Genomic DNA, 20,622 nt, shown 5'->3' with positions numbered 1-20,622 from the left:
TTTAGATCTAGTTTAATTATGTTAAAGTTAGGGGGTGTTAGGGTTAGGGTTACGTTAGGGTTAGGGGTTAATAGTTTAATTTAGGTTGTTGCGATGTGGGGGGCTGGCGGTTTAGGAGTTAATAGGTTAATTTAGTGGTAGTGATGTTGGAGGCCAGAGGTTTAGGGGTTAATAGCTTTATTTAGGTGGTGCGATATCGGGAGTGGCAGATTAGGGGTTAATAACTGTAGGCAGCCGTCGGCGATGTGAGGGGCAGCAGATAATGGTGTTTAGACGTGGGGTTTATGTTAAGGTGTTAGGTTTAAACTGTAGTTTCTTTTTCCCCATGGACATCAATTATGCTGCGTTACGGAGCTTTTGTTTCAGCGATCACAGGTGTTAGACTTTTTTTGTCGTCTTTCCCAATTGATGTCTATGGGGGAAGTGTGCACGAGCACGTCAAAACACTGCTGCTTTTGTGTGCGGTATGGAGCTCAACGCGGCCATATCGCCCGCACAAGTCGGGTTTTTTTAAACTTGTAATGGCAGCGCTATAGGGGGTTAAATTTACTTTCCCTATAGCGCTCAAAACTTGTAATCTAGGTGATAGTTAGCAGCCTTAATTAATTTAAGCAGAGATTACCCGTTTTTAGCAGCCTTAATTCATGTAAGCAGAAATTACCCGTTTTTTATGGTACTTGAGTGGTGGAGTATAATCATGTGAGGCGCTCCACACTCATTCTTATAGACGGTTCCAAGACTCAGTGGGCATGCCTCTGACGAAGTAGAAAGTCTCCTACGAAACGCATAAGGCCACACCCACCATCTATGCGTCACTTACCCACAGCTGATCGATTAGTTGGCCGGAGTTTACTGAGCAGCTGTGTGTTGTTTTGTGGCATTTTCCATTAGTAAAGCACTTTTCTGTACTGTTATTGTTTATGAGATATTTAACATCAGTACCACGGACTGGATGTGCCTAGCAGGGTCCATAAGAGCTTTGGATCTCTGGATACAGCTCTGGGACACTACGGTAGATCCGTGAGATTCTTTGATGTTTATCATATGTGCTTTTAATATACCTCATAGTTGTTTGAGGTTTTAATGTGTGAGTGTTCATTTGTTGATTCTATAATAAATCTTTGTGAGCTTTTAACTTACTACGCTTAGAGGAGTGCGCGCCCCTGTACCCCTTCTTTGTTTTCATTCATTTTGATCCGGTTGCCAGGACCATGTATTCAAGGGGTTGCAAATACTCTTTGGTTCTGGATTTTGAAAGAGATAGCACCACATTGGGAGGATTCATTCCCTGAATGTCTTGGATCCCTTACACATATCCTTTACTTAAACAAGGGTTTTAATAATAATGTTTTAATACTAATTTTTTAAGAACTCTAATTAATTATATTACTATAAAGGGCGCTCCTTGTTGTGTTTTTATATATTACATTTACTACACTAATGAATAAATAGTCACTGACAGTATAAAGTATATACAACCTAAAAAATGAAATATCCCCCTAGCCCTTCTTTTAGCCACTATAACGCAGTAACTGAAGATATAAACTGAGAAAATATGCCCCACTGTTTCAATTCTGTTTCATCACAATCTCCATACTTAATGCGTTATAATCTAATGAAGGGGGAGAGAACAAGCTATTAAACCTCATACGTGTAGCTACATATCTTTAGGCCACTGGTGCTCCCTTAAATGTCCCTAGGACATACTCGGTATCCCTAAATCTAGTATAGCCTTCCATTTAGGGGTACAATTTGACCCAGGGGCAATTTATAGTGTGTTCCTATGTATTATGAGACTGACCCCCAATTTACCATTCATGGTCACTAGTTATCATATGGAATAAACTTCCAGCCTATTGCGTCCTTCCATATAGAGCAATACTCACTGGGGGACCTATCCAAAAGTTTGAATGGGTAACCTCTTACCCTTATTACTGCTAGTGTTGTACATACCGCTACACGTTTATGTCAGAGCCTACCAAAAATTTATTAGATCAAATTTCAAAGCCCAGACCTTCTGGACCCCTAGTCCTCAACTTTAAGATCCAGAAGGTCTCCCTCTCTGCTAATGTTTGGGTCCTATCCTCCTCTCCCTTTTCTTTCCCTTTTCTAATGAAGTATACTTCAGACCAGTGGAGAGGAGTGACTGGAAACAGCATTGAATGAGCCAGATTGGGTTAATTTAGGGGGGGGAGTGTGAACCCAGTAACCAAGAGGCAGGGAGACAGTGTGTTTTAAGCACAGGTGTTATTAATGATTTTACAGGGGGCTAGGAGTAAGGCGAAAGCCAAAACGCGTCAGCCTGAGTTATTGTCTTCCATATCATTCACTGTATTTTACCCTCTGGGTTATGGATAGCCTGTATTTTTTTATCCAAAACCAAAATAAAGTTTATGTTTTACTCCTTACACGCTACTCCTTGAACTTTTGTGTTTTATATATATAAGTGCATCAGACACCTTTGCCATTAAGTAGATGAACATATGTAAAAACATATACAGTATATGCAATATTAATATTTAATAAAGATTTTAACTATGTATTCAGACATCCCAACCTGCAAAAACTAATTTTATGGAGGTGGCTTCACCGGCTACTGCACTGTGTGCTGTCCCCCCTGCCCCCCCCCCCCCGTTATAAACTGGACAACTGGAAACTATAAATAAGATAGAGATGTCATTAAAGTAGCTTCCCACTAAACTCACATTTTAAAAAAATAGCTTTATTGCACAACCACATACAACAAACCTATTTTCCAGTGATCGTAAGCTTGTTGAATGCTCAAATATTTTAGAATACAAAGTTAAATTACGTTCAGTACTTAAGGTAGTATTTGTGTTTTATTTTATTAAAATCAGTGGGGGCTTTTTGGTTACTGATGCATTCTTTGAGGGTTCCATAGCGTCCCAGCTTGTGAAGTGCTCAGTATAGTTGTCCCTGTACAACAGATTTTGTGTCTAGGAGCGTGTGTGATTTTGAGTTTGAGAGGCTATTTGTAATTATGTTTTGTACTCACAGTACAGTCAGTTTGATAAGGACCTGACAGCAAGGGTGTCTATCTCCTGCCTCACAGGGGTGCACTCTCTTTGCCCTCTTTCTCAGTTCTCACTCAGCCTATGCTGCAGCCAATGTTGCCTGCTGTTCATTCTCCTCCTCCCCCAAAAGCCTTATCACCGCTTCCAAACAGCAGGAGGGAGGTTGGCAGACACGCAAAATGCTGAAAGTAAAAACAGACTTGCTGTCATAACGCCTTCCTGCTTGATGACGTCACTGCAACTAAAGGCATTCCTTAAAGAAACACTGTTTCCGGATTTGGGCCACGGTGGATTATGGTACTTTCAGGGAGATTGTATTCCATTTCCAGGCGTCACGTAGTCGCTATTAGAATGAGGGAAACTCCCTAAACTTCAGGGAGAGTTAGGATGTCTGATGTATTTGCTGTAAATATTTCACATTTGCTAATGCGAATATGCTATGTTGTTTACACGATGGGTGTTTTTTTCATAAAAAAATTTTCTTCATTGACTTCTATGGGGAATGCAAAAACGCAATCATATTTGCGTGATCTAGCGTGTTAGGTTTTTTTTTTACTTTTTTTTCTCCATTGTTTTCTATGGGGGAATATGCACGCGCACTCGAAAACTTAAGTTCAAATTTTCGTGCTATTCAGGTTACCGCTTGCACGAAATACGTTTTTATGTAACTTGTAATATGAACGCAACACGACTAGCACAAAAAGCTTAACTCTAGCGGAGTTTTTGTGATTACGATAAAAAAAATGCAACGCCACTTGTAATCCAGCTCTTAATGCATAAATTAAAGACCTGCTATGGTGAAACTGCTTATAAGGGGCCGATTTATCATGCCCCGAATGGGGCCAAATACCCCTGTTTCCACGGGAGCCTTTAGGCTCGCCAGAAACAGGAGTTAAGAAGCAGCGGTCTGAGGCTGCGGACATCAATCCACCCGATCGCATACAATCGGGTTGATTGACACCCCCTGCTAGCGGGCGCGAATCTGCAAGGGGCGACATTGCACAAGCAGTGCACCAGTTACAGCGTATCATGTCCGCCAGACATTGATAAATCGGCCAATAAGTGTGTACGAATCTGATTGGAAATAAATGATTGTTATAGAATTATGCTAAATAATTGCATTTCTTATTAGCATGGCTGGTATTTTTTCCAAGGAAGTACCTAGGCCTGTGTTTTCTGTATGATGCACCTGCTGTTTGAGCAAATGAGGCGTTTTGAAAACTTTTCACCTGTAGCTTTGATTAATTTACATTCATTTAACGAAAACTAATGTAAATGTTTAACGAAAATTCAATTTTTGTTTCGTTTTACACTAAATGAAAATTGAATATTGCAGGCAACAAATATTTGGAGTAACAAATTTCCTCGAATATCCGAAACAAAAAACTTGTCTGAAACTAAATTTTCTGGCCTGCAAATGTCTAGTTATTATTCCTCCACCATTATATAAGATTATTATATACCCAGTTACTCTATAACAGCAATACAATGGCAACAATTCCAAACAAATGAGTTTTGTATGTTTAAGTCACCTCTCTAGTCTGTCGCCTTTAAAGGGACAGTATACACCAATTTTCATATATCTGCATGTAATAGACACTACTATAAAGAATAATATGCACAGATACTGATCTAAAAATCCAGTATAAAACCTTTTAAAAATGTGTTTAGACGCTCCCAGTTTAGCACTGTTGATAAGGTAGTCTGGAACACCCAGTGAAAGGGGCTGGCACACTCTCCCCCTCCCCCTTCCCTGCATATTAAGAGTCTGACTAAACAAACAGGAGCCAGTAGTAGTCTGTATACGCATGTATACATCTGACACTTTGGGGCTTGGTTAGGAGTTAGAAAATCAGCACAATGTTAGTAAAAAAATAAGCAAAACTATACATTGTTACAAAAACACTCCCAGATGGGCTAAATAAATGGATCATTTACAAAACATGTATGCAAAGATAAATCTAGTGTACAGTGTACCTTTAAATTGAAGTTGAAGGTTCCTATTTCCTATTCCCCACATAGGATCATAAATGGAGCCCATAGCTCAAACATAATCTGACACACAAATCTCACTTTCTAAATCTCATATTCTCTTAATTCTCAATGCCACCTTTTAATACAGAGACATAGAAATTTTGTAAAATCTGTGTGGGGGGATTGTAATGAATTTATCTCTCATTCACATCCAGGTCCCTGCATACCAAGATAAACAGCTTGCAAGCTAACATTTGCATTTCTAAAATTGTTTGGGGAACCTTGAAGTATTGACAAGACTTCTTAGATAATCTTGCTAGACCAGAGAATTTTAGATCATTGGGCTACAAGAGACTGATGATTAAAAAAAACTCACTGGCATGGAGGAAAATCATACAAAATCTTTTTTAAAGTGTAATGTATGTGTCTCTCCTTCACTTCCTGAACCCTGTATAGCAGGGGTGGGAAGACTTTTGTAAGGCAAGGGCTACTTCTAACTTTTTTCCAAGTGACGTGGTCACCTAACTAAAAAAAAAACTGGCTGGCTGAAAATTGTATTTTTGCCACAAATAGGACCTGCTGGCTGAAAATTTTATTTTTGCCACAAATAGGACCTGCTGGGTAAAAATTGTATTTTTGCCACAAATAGAACCTGCTGGCTGAAAATTGTATTTTTGCCACAAATAGGACCTGCTGGCTGAAAATTGTATTTTTGCCACAAATAGGACCTGCTGGCTGAAAATTGTATTTTTGCTACAAATAGGACCTGCTGGTTAAAAATTTTATTTTTTCCACAAATGATATAGCTTTAAAAATCATTTGCACTCTTTAATAATAAATACAGCCACAATCAAGGCGGCTCGAGTCTAGGGCTAGCGGAGTAGTCAAACCTGGAACACATGGGAAACCCACAGCTCAAGTACAATGATGACAATGAACTATTCTCAGCCAATCATAGACAGACTCATTCTACAAAGTAATTTTATTGGCTGGACAGAACGCTGCAGAAACTAGCACAAAGTATAGCTAATATTAGAGTGTCAGAGAAAGTATCAGAGAGCATCAAAGCCTGGTACAGAGTAAGTAAAAGAACCTGAGGGGAAAACAGACCCTGGGTCAAAAAACAACACCAAACCATTCACCCAACAGAGCCTGGTGACAAGTAACGGAGGACAGAACTAGAAAGTAGCAGCAGAATATCAGACAGAGCAGGACTTGGAACTGCCAAACCCAGGGATACCGAGCAGCATCTCAGCCTGGTCTGTACTATGGACTGTCCGCTCTTGAGACAAAAAGTAGGAGAGTTTGGGACCGGCAGTAACCAAAGCTGGGGCAGCGAGTTCATCTACAGCCGCGTTGCGCATACTGAAGTACACATACCGCCGTCATAGACTCATAGCCGATTTAAAAAATCTGCATAAGAGAAACATTTCTCATACATACAGTGGCGAGGCTCTTCACTCAGAATCTAGATGTGTGAGAAATGTTTCTCTTATTATGCAGACTTTTGAAAATCTTCCAGGCGGTCACCTCAAAATTCACTCACGGTCCACTGGTAGACCACGATTACCTCTTGCCCACCCCTGCTGTATAGTGAAATAAACAGCTCTCAAAGCAGTACTGATGAGACTTCTTAGATAATCTTTACATGATCAAGCCTCATATCCTAATATACAGACATCACATGTAATGTTTTTTTCTAAGGTGTTAGAATTCATTGGTCCAGTCTTCAATACAGACATTTTAATTGTGTACTTGCTACAGTTTCACCACTTCATTATCTTATCATAAATATATTGAATAGATCTTAAAGGGACATTAAACACTAAATACATGCTAGATAGAATGATGCATTCAAAGATTAGTCCATGACTAACATGTAGATGTATTTTTTAAAGTTTCATTAGTTGTTTAAAAAGTGACAAAATAAGTGTAAAGTTTTAGTGTCTATAAAACACTGGGAGCTGCCATGTTGTAACTTGTGTTACCTTCTCTGCTGTGGCCAATTAGGGTCAGTTATAAATAGGTCACTAGAGTGTGCAGCCAATGGTTGTGCTGGATTTAACAGTGTTCTGCACTTCCATTTCTAACAGGAACTGAAAGGCTCAACATTTCAGAATGGAATTACAGGCAAAGAGGACAAAATAAATAATGAAAGTATATTGCAGAGTTGTTTTATTATATACAATTTATCATTTTATATTACCATCTCAAAGTATTTAATGTCCCTTTAAATAATTATATTTTTATTGTGTTACAGCTTCTATTGCACCAAAACATGAGTTCTACGGTTTCCTGAGACCATGGTTGGGTGAGTTGTCTTGTGCACAAAAATGCTCTTTATATTCTTTAACTGTCTTCTAAAGCAAATTACATAGATATAAATAGTTTGTTACAAGAAATAAGTTTGTTGTTCGCCTTTTTTGCCAAATTCACGTATTACAGAGATCACAAGATACAGCCACTTTACTGTGGTTTTCAGGAACTTTCCTTTGCTGTTATTAAGAATAAGACTAAAGCTGATATTACTAAATTACTTGTGAACTGCTGGTGCGATGCCGCCCCCTGCAGATTCACGGCCAATCAGCCGCTAGCAGGGGGTGTCAATCAACCCGATCGTATTTGATTGGGTTGATTTCTGTCCGCCGCCTCAGAGCAGGCGGACAGGTTATGGAGCAGCGGTCTTTAGACTGCTGCTTTATAACTTCTGTTTCCGGCGAGCCTTCAGGCTACATACGGAACTTGATAAATATGCCCCTAAAACTTTCTCCATAATATCTGTGATTTCGGTATCTAGGGTTTTCTAGGAAGCAGCGCCTCTTGATGCACAGCACTGATTTTTGTATTTTAGGGAACTAACAAGCAGGTAATTATTAACTAACATTTTTTTTTACAAATTAGGAAGGCAATAAAAATTTGCGTTTCCAAAAACGAAAATCTAAATGAATGCACCAACTGGAATGAAAGAAAATTAAAAATACTGCCGAAATTCATCAGTATTAATTTGTTTCCTTTAATATATTTTTAAGGGCTATATACTTACCTTAACACATTGGAGAGAGCACTAATCCGATCCTCTTCTTGCCAGAGCCGGGCTGTACTAACAAGAGGCTTAGCGTCTTTGGCTCCCAGGATCTGTACTAAAGTTAGTTCAGGTCCTGGGAACCGAGAGCATTAAGCCAGGTGTTAGCATGGCTGGGACTCTGGCGAGAAGAGGATTGGGTTAGCGCACTCTCCAGGGCGGGTTAAGGTAAGTATTTTTATCCACAGATTAACGTTTTGCCTGTATCTTAAAAAATGTAGATTTGTTTAACAAAAACTAATGTAAATGTTTGAAGGGCAAAGAATATTCAGGGAAACTAATTTTCTTGAATATCTGAAACAAAAATTGCGTCCAGAATGAAATTTTCTTGCCTGAACATAAAGATAGATATTTACATAGATATAAGACAGCGTGCAAAGGTGAACATTCCACAGTGATATTGCCAACCTAGAAATGATTAATGTGCAACATCTCTCTCTAGTGGCTAATGTAGGGAATTGCTTCTCAGGTAAAGAGAAAAAAGGGAATGGTCTTTTTCATACCTCTTGATATTAACATACATTTCTTTAATTTATATGTTTTATATTTATTTGACTAGTTTTGTCCTGTGGAAAGAAACTAATAGGTGAAAGAACATTTTGCCTTGTTTTGAAACACATTCTTTGTAAAAAAAAAAAAAAAAAAAAACATTTTATTTTGTTACAAAGTAAAATCAAGGTCTGAACTTGATGTTATAGGTGATGGCCTCTTGCTCAGCCATGGAGAGAAGTGGATGAAACATCGACGTCTACTGACACCAGCCTTTCACTTTGATATCCTAAAACACTATGTGAAGATCTTCAGCAAGAGCACAGACATCATGCATGTAAGCACTGAATGTATTACTGCTGCCTTGAGATTAGGGGAAGGTGGGGAAAGGAAAGGGTTGGGGCTGCCACACTCCACATACTCCCAGTCTTCATCTGCTTGCTCTAAGCATCAATTTACTTCTTAGGATGCTGTGCTCTGATAGGAGAAGATTCAGGGAGAGTTAGCCACAGATAATTTAATATACTCCATTAGAGTTCCACAAGCTCCAGACCACAACATAGACATTTGTATTGTTGTTGCAAGTGAATACAAATTCTTCCATTGCTCTGATGATCCTTACAACCCCCAGAACCTGATCCAAAGGGGGGCAAACACAGCTTCTCAATCACGGCAATCACTAATTTTGTTGCTAGATTTAGGTAAATACATACATTTCTTACAGCTAAGGGAAGAAATCGCTGCCTCTGGTGAAAAAGGCCAACTGTGGGTGATATCCCACACCTGGAGCAAATTGTGCACACAAGCTAAACCTTTTCATTCCACATCGAATGGATATGGGAGCGTTCCCACCATGCATGAACCCCCGACCCCACTTGACCACAATTACTGAAAATGTGTTTTAACTCTGTTTTTGGCCTTTCTGTACTTCTAAGATAAATAGCAGATTATGGTAGTGAAGGTCATTTCACACAGTGTAGTATTGTGTTGTGTCAAGTTGGTACTGAAAGGCCAAACAGAATCTACTGAAACAGAAACAAACAGGTATTCCTTCATGGGAGCTAAATATATGTGACTGAAGCAAAACATGCCTTTGAACTGATTCATTATTAACAATGACTACCTGATACTTGTAAATGACTACCTAATATGTTTTATATAACCATGAATATTAATACACAACCTGTGTGCAATGATGAAAAATGCCACTCAAAACAGGAAACAAACAGCTAGATTACAAGTTGTGCGTTAAGGTAAAAAAGCAGCGTTAAGAGGTCCTAACGCTGCTTTTTTACGCCCGCTGCTATTACGAGTCTTGAAGGTTTAGGGTCACTGCACACTTCTTTGGCCTTACCACAAAACGACTTACGTAAACTTCATAAAGTCTTTTTTATATGGGACTTCCATAGAGCTGGTTTTACGAGTCTGTCCTGGGAGGCCAAAAAGTGAGCGGTACACCCTACCCTGTCAAGAGTTCTAACGCATTTAAAAGTTAGTAGTTAAGAGCTTTATGGTACAACGCCGTAACATAAAACTCATAACTAAAGTGCTAAAAAGTACACTAACACCCATAAACTACCTGTTAACCCCTAAACCGAGGCCCTCCTGCATCGCAAACACTAAAATTACATTTTTAACCCCTAATCTGCCGCTTCGGACACCGCGGCCACCTACATTATATTTATGAAACCCTAATCTGCTGCCCCCAACATCAGAAACAAACAGGTATTCCTTCATGGGAGCTAAATATATGTGACTGAAGCAAAACATGCCTTTGAACTGATTCATTATTAACAATGACTACCTGATACTTGTAAATGACTACCTAATATGTTTTATATAACCATGAATATTAATACACAACCTGTGTGCAATGATGAAAAATGCCACTCAAAACAGGAAACAAACAGCTAGATTACAAGTTGTGCGTTAAGGTAAAAAAGCAGCGTTAAGAGGTCCTAACGCTGCTTTTTTACGCCCGCTGCTATTACGAGTCTTGAAGGTTTAGGGTCACTGCACACTTCTTTGGCCTTACCACAAAACGACTTACGTAAACTTCATAAAGTCTTTTTTATATGGGACTTCCATAGAGCTGGTTTTACGAGTCTGTCCTGGGAGGCCAAAAAGTGAGCGGTACACCCTACCCTGTCAAGAGTTCTAACGCATTTAAAAGTTAGTAGTTAAGAGCTTTATGGTACAACGCCGTAACATAAAACTCATAACTAAAGTGCTAAAAAGTACACTAACACCCATAAACTACCTGTTAACCCCTAAACCGAGGCCCTCCTGCATCGCAAACACTAAAATTACATTTTTAACCCCTAATCTGCCGCTTCGGACACCGCGGCCACCTACATTATATTTATGAAACCCTAATCTGCTGCCCCCAACATCACCGCCACCTACATACACTTATTAACCCCTAATCTGCCGCCCCCAACGTCGCCGCTACTATAATAAATTTCTACAGACATTTCCTTGAATATTTTACTGCTTTGATAACCTTTGTTGTTGAGTGCTTCTAGGGTGATCCAGTATTGCCAGAAATATAATCATCAATGTTAATGGCAATTAGAGGAATAGTCTTATGCCAACCTGAAATGTTTTGGATCTTCTGTCCAGCCTATACTTAAATAGCCAATCATTGGGCCAGATGACAAAAGGTGGGCTATTTAGTACTTTTGCTTGACGCAAGGGTTAGTGCGTGTATTACAAGTTAACAGTAAAATGTTTTGGCGAGCAAGCAAAACCCACCATGCTAACCAAAGGACTTCAGATAACGTGACCGTGTTAACTTATTCTCCCCATAGACTTCAATGAAGAACGCAGAAGAAAAAACCTAGCACTTATCGATCGCATGATAACCCGGCAGTAGTGTTTGATATTTCACATATTTCACATTCGAATGTTCCTCACATACAGGAAAAAATAATAATATTTTAAATATCTATCTCTATTTTTATATATATATACAGCAGGGGCAGTATGGTTCAGCACTTCTACTCACTGCAGACAGTGGCAAATCTGGAGGGGAACAGACCCAGTTTGGAAGAGACTTTCGAGAATAAATTTAAAAAATTTGGACATTTTGGATGTCTTTATGTCCATGGAAAGGGCTCTAACCAAAGAATATAAGTTATGGTGGGACAAACGCAGACTAGAAAAGTACATATCTCTTGGCATGGTCCCTAGAGGTTTGCGACTAAAGAAATTCTCTACCTTTCTAATCACCAATGAAAATTTTCTCCTTGAATGGAACACCATTTTGTCAGAATGCTCTCTTAGGCTAATGGCCCTAATTATAAGACACAAAGATGAGAAACTAACAGAAGTCAGAAATTACATAGAGAGTGTCCAAAAGAATCTTAACGCCTTTGTGGACCATCCGGACTATTCTAAGTTGGACAATATACTACAACAGACAGTTGATAGAGCAAAGAAAGAGTTGGACATCATAAAATTCAAGAAGTACTCCAGAGATGCAGAGGATTACAAGAACAATAGGGTATACAATTGGAACCCTAAGAAGAATATTAGGAACAGAAATCAGGACAACAAAAGTACATATCAGTCAAAAGGAAAAAAAAAACAAAAGAAGGTCTCATTCTCTGATACTGACCCAGAGTCAAATGAAGATGATGATCTCCAGGACTTTGTAACATTTATGTCAAGTGGACAATCATCGGATGATGATGGTGGAACATCAATTCAGGCACCTGGATCTGACATACAACAAATGTATCCCCCTTCCTTACCCCCAGTTTCCCCCAGCATGTCCATTTCTGGCATTGTAGATCCCTTAAAATCTAATGAGTATATGGGTGCGATAGCCATCCTAAAAAAAAAAACAGATCTCCCCAAACCACCAAGGGGTAATAAGTATAAAAAAGCACAAAATACTCATAATGGCAATAATACACAGGTAGGCCAGCAGGTTTTTCAGTTAACTCAGGGACAAGAAGGAGGAGGAGGAAGAAGCACACCAAAGTCAGGGACACAGAGGGAGGAGGCAGACAAACAGGTACAAAGATCAACTATCATAAATCTATCTAAGGTTACTTTGACTGAGGTAGAGCTAGATGTTCTAAGTTTGGGACTGAATTTTGTCCCTACTTCCAAATTTAACATCTTTGATACCCTCATTGACATCAATAGGTTTATCCGTGGCCTTACCCTCAATAAGTTTTACAAACTCAATCCAACTCCAGGAAAGGAGTTATTGATACAAGACACTAGTCCACAACATGTTTATTTTAATCTAACTGAAGTTAGAGATTTTTTGTCCGTATATGCATTGGAATCAGAGTGTTTGGTTGATGTACCCCTTATGGGTTCCCATAAGGGATTTAAGCCTTAATCAGTCTTTTACCCCACACAGTTCAAGGGTCAAGCTCTGGAGTCTTTTCATAAGAGGATTACTTTACTTTGTTTACTTTCAACTTCCAGTATCGTTCACTCGCTAACATTAACACACCATTTGTAATCTAATAATGTAAGTGAAAACTAAATGCAACTAATGTGATAAAATTGCGTGATAATCTCCTATATAACAATGGATTAATATGATGTATACTTATATACAAATAATATTGTTGCAAAATAACTAGTGATACATTACACTCATAGTTCAAGCTAATGTAAAAAATATATCCTATATGTGTATAATACTCCAGTAATATACACAAAAAATATATATAAGTGCTAAACAGATGTATAACCTACAGAGCACATAAACTTCCAATACAAAAAATTAGCAAGTATATGATAACGTTATGACTCAAAATGTATTATGAAAAACCTCAGAGTCCACACATAATGTATCTAATAGGTGAATCTCATGGCTGCAAAAAACTTCTTCCAGGGTCTTGAAGGCAGTTCAAATGTACCGGTCTATAGATAGAATAAAAAAGAAGAAGAAGGTGCCACAATAGTGTAATTCAGTGTGACAAGCTTTGCCCACTCACAATATGTTATGTACTTACAAGATAAACGGCACTTGATAAGTGCCACAAGAGCCTCCTGGACCATTAACAGCTGTCCAGATCGCTGTCCTCCCGCAAACCGCAGCTCTCCTGTTGATAATAATAATAATAAGCGTGTGACCGGGAAACGTGTTGTGTATGCTGAGATTTTGTTTTTAATAAATTGAATTTTATACTTTTCACATCACGGCTTTATGAACTTTTGATTTTGATTACCCCCTTTGGAGGATATCAGGCTACAGCTGCCTTACTCGCATCTACAGCCGTACAGCTGATAATTGAGATTTAATGTGTGATGCAATCACAGTGGAGGGGGCGCACAAGGTTATATATAATATAGAGTAGTGATCAACACTGGCCCCTAGGGGCAATTGCAATTACAACAGATAATACAAACAGATTATAATACAGACCAATAAAAATCTTGTTAGATATAAGAGGGTTAACTTAATGTAAGTCTCTATGATATAGAAAAGAGCAAAGTCTTTTTGCAAAATGAACTGATGGTTGATGTAGGCAGCCTCCTCTTCACCAGATGATCCAGAGAAGAACTATAAAACAGAAGACAACAGAGGGGCGCCTCATGTGTAGAATTATCTCGGTGGTAACAGAAATATAATAGAATAGCCAAATGGGTACTGACACACTTCAAAAGCACACCTATGTGCTGGTAGGGACAGGCTGTAGATTTATATAGGTGTAACAGCTCACCCGTTCTGGGATACTTCCAATATTGTAATGCTGCAGCAAATATAATAAAGCAGACAGAGAGCACTATATGTGAAGACCATTAAAAATAAAACATAGGTGTGTATTTAGTGGTATAGAGTGGGTACTCACATACTCCCATAGCACACCAATGTGCTAGAAGATGCAGGCTACAGATTCAAACAGGTGTGGCAGCTCATCCAAATAGATAATCCTTCTGGTGTTGAAAATGAGAGGAAATGCAGGTTTGGTACTCCACAGTGGCTGTATCCTTTTCAGTAGAAATGAGCAGATGGTAGGAAATGAAATCCACTCCAAAGATAGAAGTTAAAATTTCTTTAATTAAAACAAGTAAAAAATTAAAATTAAACAACAACACCAAGGTTGTTGTAAAGAGTGGATTAAAGGGTTAACCAATTGGCCCCAATAATTGCAACGCGTTTCTCGGTCAGCAGACCGTTTCATCAGGCATATCATACTCATTCCTACCTCTGCTCTTTATACCCTACATACAAACAAACAATTGACTCCTTTCTAATGGGTGTGTATCTAATTAATTTCCACCTGTGTGGACAGTCAGGTGTTTCTGAGACTGATTTGGAAGAAAGGATTAAGGAAAAAAGGAAGAAAAATAAAAAAACTAAATGTTCCCCTTTTGTCTATATATTCATGTATTTATATGAAATGGTGTTTCAAGAAATACCATTGTACCTATATAATTTGATTATTTGTATTTTAAAACAAGATAAAAACCTCCTTAGTCTGTTAGAGTCTTAGGTTATAACTGATAACTCAAACACTTTAAATTTCATCCAAGATCGTAGTAAATAAATTAAAATAGTGCCAGTAGCATTCCAAAGAAAACAATATATTTACTTTTTAGTTGATTGAGTTAAGAAAGAGTAGTTTTTTTGTATGTGTATTTCAAAACTGCTACCGACCAAAGGAAATGTAACATGATTGGATGGTGGGTGTGTGTTGCCTAGCCAATCATATGTCATCTGAGGGAAAAAAAATTTCGGACAAAATAATTCCAAAGTTTCAGTGGCCCCCTGTTTATATTTGTTCATTTATATTGTAACTGTAGCTAGCACTCTGTAAAATGCCCGCACAGCTACGCTTAGACACAGAATATGTCCGATTTAAAAATCTGTGTTTGAGTTACGTAAGTCACGTGACTGGGGGTGTGTATCAGTCGTCCAATGACGAACTGGTTAGAATAGCTTGTGGGAAATGTCATTTCAGCAATCGTTTCTCATAAATATATCTGCAGACATCAGCCTCGCTTTTATGCACTATAGTGCAGCAGACGTTTGAAAGTACCATTACAACTTATGCCATTAATATTGCGCTCTGATCTGTAGAGCATAGGCGGAAAAAAAGAGGAGAAAAAAATTATTTTTGTAATTTGAACTACGATCGACTGTGGTATCCCCAAAGTGTCTCTAAAGTAAGATTAGGAACAAAGTTATATAAACTTATGTGAGTTCATATATATATGCAAAGAAAAAAACTAAACTAGTTTCTTGAAAACGGACTCTCATCCTGGCCCAAAAAAGTGAATAAAATCACATATACAATCATGTGCAAGTGTGCATATGTGATGATAAGCTATGGTTTTGTCAACTATAGATAAGAAATAACGTTTCACTAATGCTGACTCAGATGGATAATAATATGTTTAGCAATTATCACCAATAGACACTTAACTTACTAGATGTTGAAGGGACCAGATATCATGATGTGTGAAAAGAATATAACAGGAAAAAATTGAACTTAAAATCTATGTGCATGTGGCTATATAATTTAGATGTTTGGTAACCCTACAAGAGAGATAGGGTAACTCTGAAATTGGCCTCAACCAAGGTTAAATTTAGTATACTAGGGCCAAGCAAATATGATTGTACTTGGATATAACTGATGATAATATATAATATAAATACGTGGGGAACTTTACTAAAGTGACATATGTGTTTCGATGATCAAAAATTAAACATTAAAGTGACACCAAGGTGGATAATATAATGTGGGTAAATGAAACCTGCATGTGTGTGTATAAATGTTCCTTTAGCTAAAATATGCCAGGAACATAATATGATATGACCAAAAGTGGATGATATAGATATGTGTCAAAGTATCTACATATTCTAATCTTTTGAAGCTGAAAGACAGGCATAACAAAGAAAGAAAAATTTGTTTGTCTATTACTTGCATCTAATCAAGTAGTGATATATTGTGTGACTTTTGGGGTGTGTGAGTGAGGGTGATTCGTGACTCATACTTGTTAATAGTACTAATTTATAAAACATTAGTCTAATATATTTGTGAAGGACTATTTGATCATTCTAAAAAGCTGCAAGATCTAATACTTCTGTTAAGCCAGAGGGGAACAAGGATTGGAACTTAAAGATCCAGTATGTTTCTCTCTGGCGCAACCGAGTATATCTATTTGTCCCAATTTTGGATGGAATAAATTCTAGTGGAGTGATACAAAAAGTGTGGTGGTGTCCTTGGAGTTGCACCGTGCTATGACGCGATACGCTGTGTTTAAGTGTTCGTTTTTTAATGTTCCTCAAATGTTCACTCCATCTGGTACGTATCTTCCTGCAGGTGCGGCCCAAGTATTGCAGGCCCACATCTGCAGGTAAGAACGTAGATCACATATTGAGTATTGCAGTCAATCCTATTTTTAATAGGAAATGTTTCTCCTGTTGTATGGCATTTAACGGAATTAGATCCGTGAGTTATAAAACTGCACATATGACATCTTGACTTGTTGCATCTAAAGGCTCCTAATTTCCCTTTCCTGGCGGTATTTGAAGTGCAATTGTGGATGTGATTTCTCTTGGATATCACTATTTTACTGGGTGCAAGTTTCTGCTTAAGGGTTGGTGCTCTTCGGAAGACTACTCTTGGGGTGTTATTGATATTATTTTTAAGAATAGGGTCTTTGAGAAGTATCGGCCAATGTTTTTGTAAAGTTTTTTTGATATAGTTATGTTTGGAATTGTATTGAGTAATAAAAAGAGGATCCCTTGAGTTGAAATTATCTTATCTAGTTTTATCTTCTGATTTTGTAGTGTGGATAGTACTTCTATCCTCATTTTTAGCTCTTAAGAAACTGTCTTCTAGTAGTGTAGTGTAGTGTATCACTCCACTAGAATTTATTCCATCCAAAATTGGGACAAATAGATATACTCGGTTGCACCAGAGAGAAACATACTGGATCTTTAAGTTCCAATCCTTGTTTCCCTCTGGCTTAAAAGAAGTATTAGATCTTGCAGCTTTTTAGAATGATCAAATAGTCCTTCACAAATATATTAGACTAATGTTTTATAAATTAGTACTATTAACAAGTATGAGTCACAAATCACCCTCACTCACACACCCCAAAAGTCACACAATATATCACTACTTGATTAGATGCAAGTAATAGACAAACAAATTTTTCTTTCTTTGTTATGCCTGTCTTTCAGCTTCAAAAGATTAGAATATGTAGATACTTTGACACATATCTATATCATCCACTTTTGGTCATATCATATCATGTTCCTGGTATATTTTAGCTAAGTAAAGTTCCCCACGTATTTATATTATATATTATCATCAGTTATATCCAAGTACAATCATATTTGCTTGGCCCTAGTATACTAAATTTAACCTTGGTTGAGGCCAATTTCAGAGTTACCCTATCTCTCTTGTAGGGTTACCAAACATCTAAATTATATAACCACATGCGCATAGATTTTAAGTTCAATTTTTTCCTGTTATATTCTTTTCACACATCATGATATCTGGTCCCTTCAACATCTAGTAAGTTAAGTGTCTATTGGCGATAATTGCTAAACATATTATTATCCATCTGAGTCAGCATTAGTGAAATGTTATTTCTTATCTATAGTTGACAAAACCATAGTTATCATCACATATGCACACTTGCACATGATTGTATATGTGGTTTTATTCACTTTTTTGGGCCAGGATGAGAGCCGTTTTCAAGAAACTAGTTTAGTTTTTTCTTTGCATATATATATGAACTCACATAAGTTTATATAACTTTGTTCCTAATCTTACTTTAGAGACACTTTGGGGATACCACAGTCGATCGTAGTTCAAATTACAAAAATAATTTTTTTTCTCCTCTTTTTTTCCGCCTATGCTCTACAGATCAGAGCACAATATTAATGGCATAAGTTGTAATGGTAGACTTAAGTGACCAGCGCCAAAAAATATAAATTACTACAAACTCCAACTAGAAAAAATAGGTTACCCTCAAAGACCTACAGGACTAATCAATACAAAATACAAAGCACTAGGGAGTGCTGAAACCAGCTTAAGAGTAAGGATTATAGAATATATATAATAATAGAACACCTAACCTGACACTAATATGATACTACTATAATAGGCAATATGTATAATACATGTAAATATAAATTGTGAATTATGAATTATGTGTGAAAAAAATCTTTTCAAAATTTGAAAAAATTATATATGAAAAAAATTCTTTGTAAAAAAATTCAATTCTATAGAAGATGCCAGCAACAAATACTAGAATTGCATATCTATATATAAAAAGCTTGAAAAAGATATTACATTTTGAAACTAGTTGCTCTATTTGCTCTATTTTAAACTAACTCCTATACCTTTGGAGTATTTTATTTGTGCAGATATCTTGTGGCTGAATAACCCTCTGCTAGGTGTTTTTTGTGCAGTATTGGCCATTATAAACAGGCCTTGGGAGCGAGAATGCATATCCTGTAAAAGAAAGCTGCAAAAAAATCACTGGGTTTCTAGCCTAGTATATCTAATTGCTTTTCCCTGTTAAAGCTTTTCTGTTTCCAGTGGCCATTGGTTACTATTGGAAGGTGTGTCCACAGATTGTTGGTTCAAGTTTGGAGGCCGGTTGCTGCTTATTATTATGTAAGTACGGATGTAACTTCCCCTGCTATTTGCTGTGTGACATTTACTAAGAGGATTCCTTGTCCGTAGGGGAAATACCATCATTGGCTGCGACTGCCTCTTTTGTCCTGGGAACGCTCCTCTTACAACTATACACAGAACAGCATCCTTGTATGAGCGTGGGTCCACATAGTAACAAGCAGAAAAATCGTCCACTCCTGGGAACTGTTTCTTATGCATGAACTTTTGGTTTAAGGAGTTTTTTATACTAATTTTCTTTTTTTCTTAATTTTGTGATTTATTATTGTATGTCTTGAATAGGTCGACCTATATTGTAATAAAGTTTTTTATATATAGATATGCAATTCTAGTATTTGTTGCTGGCATCTTCTATAGAATTGAATTTTTTCACATAGAATTTTTTTCATATATAATTTTTTCCAATTTTGAAAAGATTTTTTTCACACATAATTCATAATTCACAATTTATATTTACATGTATTATACATATTGCCTATTATAGTAGTATCATATTAGTATCAGGTTAGGTGTTCTATTATTATAAGTTGTAATGGTACTTTCAAACGTCTGCTGCACTATAGTGCATAAAAGCGAGGCTGATGTCTGCAGATATATTTATGAGAAACGATTGCTGAAATGACATTTCCCACAAGCTATTCTAACCAGTTCGTCATTGGACGACTGATACACACCCTTAGTCACGTGACTTACGTAACTCAAACACAGATTTTTAAATCGGACATATTCTGTGTCTAAGCGTAGCTGTGCGGGCATTTTACAGAGTGCTAGCTACAGTTACAATATAAATGAACAAATATAAACAGGGGGCCACTGAAACTTTGGAATTATTTTGTCCGAAAAAAAAATTCCCTCAGATGACATATGATTGGCTAGGCAACACACACCCACCATCCAATCATGTTACATTTCCTTTGGTCGGTAGCGGTTTTGAAATGCACATACAAAAAAACTTCTCTTTCTTAACTCAATCAACTAAAAAGTAAATATATTGTTTTCTTTGGAATGCTACTGGCACTATTTTAATTTATTTACTACGATCTTGGATGAAATTTAAAGTGTTTGAGTTATCAGTTATAACCTAAGACTCTAACAGACCAAGGAGGTTTTTATCTTGTTTTAAAATACAAATAATCAAATTATATAGGTACAATGGTATTTCTTGAAACACCATTTCATATAAATACATGAATATATAGACAAAAGGTGAACATTTAGGCCTAGATTTAGAGTTCGGCGGTAAAAGGGCTGTTAACGCTCCGCGGGCTTTTTTCTGGCCGCACCATAAATTTAACTCTGGTATCGAGAGTTAAAACAAATGCTGCGTTAGGCTCCAAAAAAGGAGCGTAGGGCATTTTTACCGCAAATGCAACTCTCGATACCAGAGTTGCTTACGGACGCGGCCGGCATC

General features: G+C 37.4%; 1 protein-coding gene across 1 annotated transcript in view; it reads left to right on the top strand.

Moving 5' to 3' along the window:
- Window positions 1–20,622, top strand: part of LOC128653724 (ultra-long-chain fatty acid omega-hydroxylase-like) — a 157,654-nt gene that overhangs the window by 77,143 nt on the left and 59,889 nt on the right. Inside the window, 2 exon segments of the mRNA XM_053707183.1 lie at window positions 7,270–7,320; window positions 8,790–8,917. Of these exon segments, the coding sequence (XP_053563158.1) occupies window positions 7,270–7,320; window positions 8,790–8,917 (179 nt within the window).

Source organism: Bombina bombina, chromosome 3 (assembly GCF_027579735.1).
Source record: "Bombina bombina isolate aBomBom1 chromosome 3, aBomBom1.pri, whole genome shotgun sequence".
Lineage (NCBI taxonomy): Eukaryota > Metazoa > Chordata > Amphibia > Anura > Bombinatoridae > Bombina > Bombina bombina.
The sequence above is the reverse complement of the archived record's forward strand: the minus strand, read 5'-3'. Positions and strand labels throughout refer to the sequence as shown.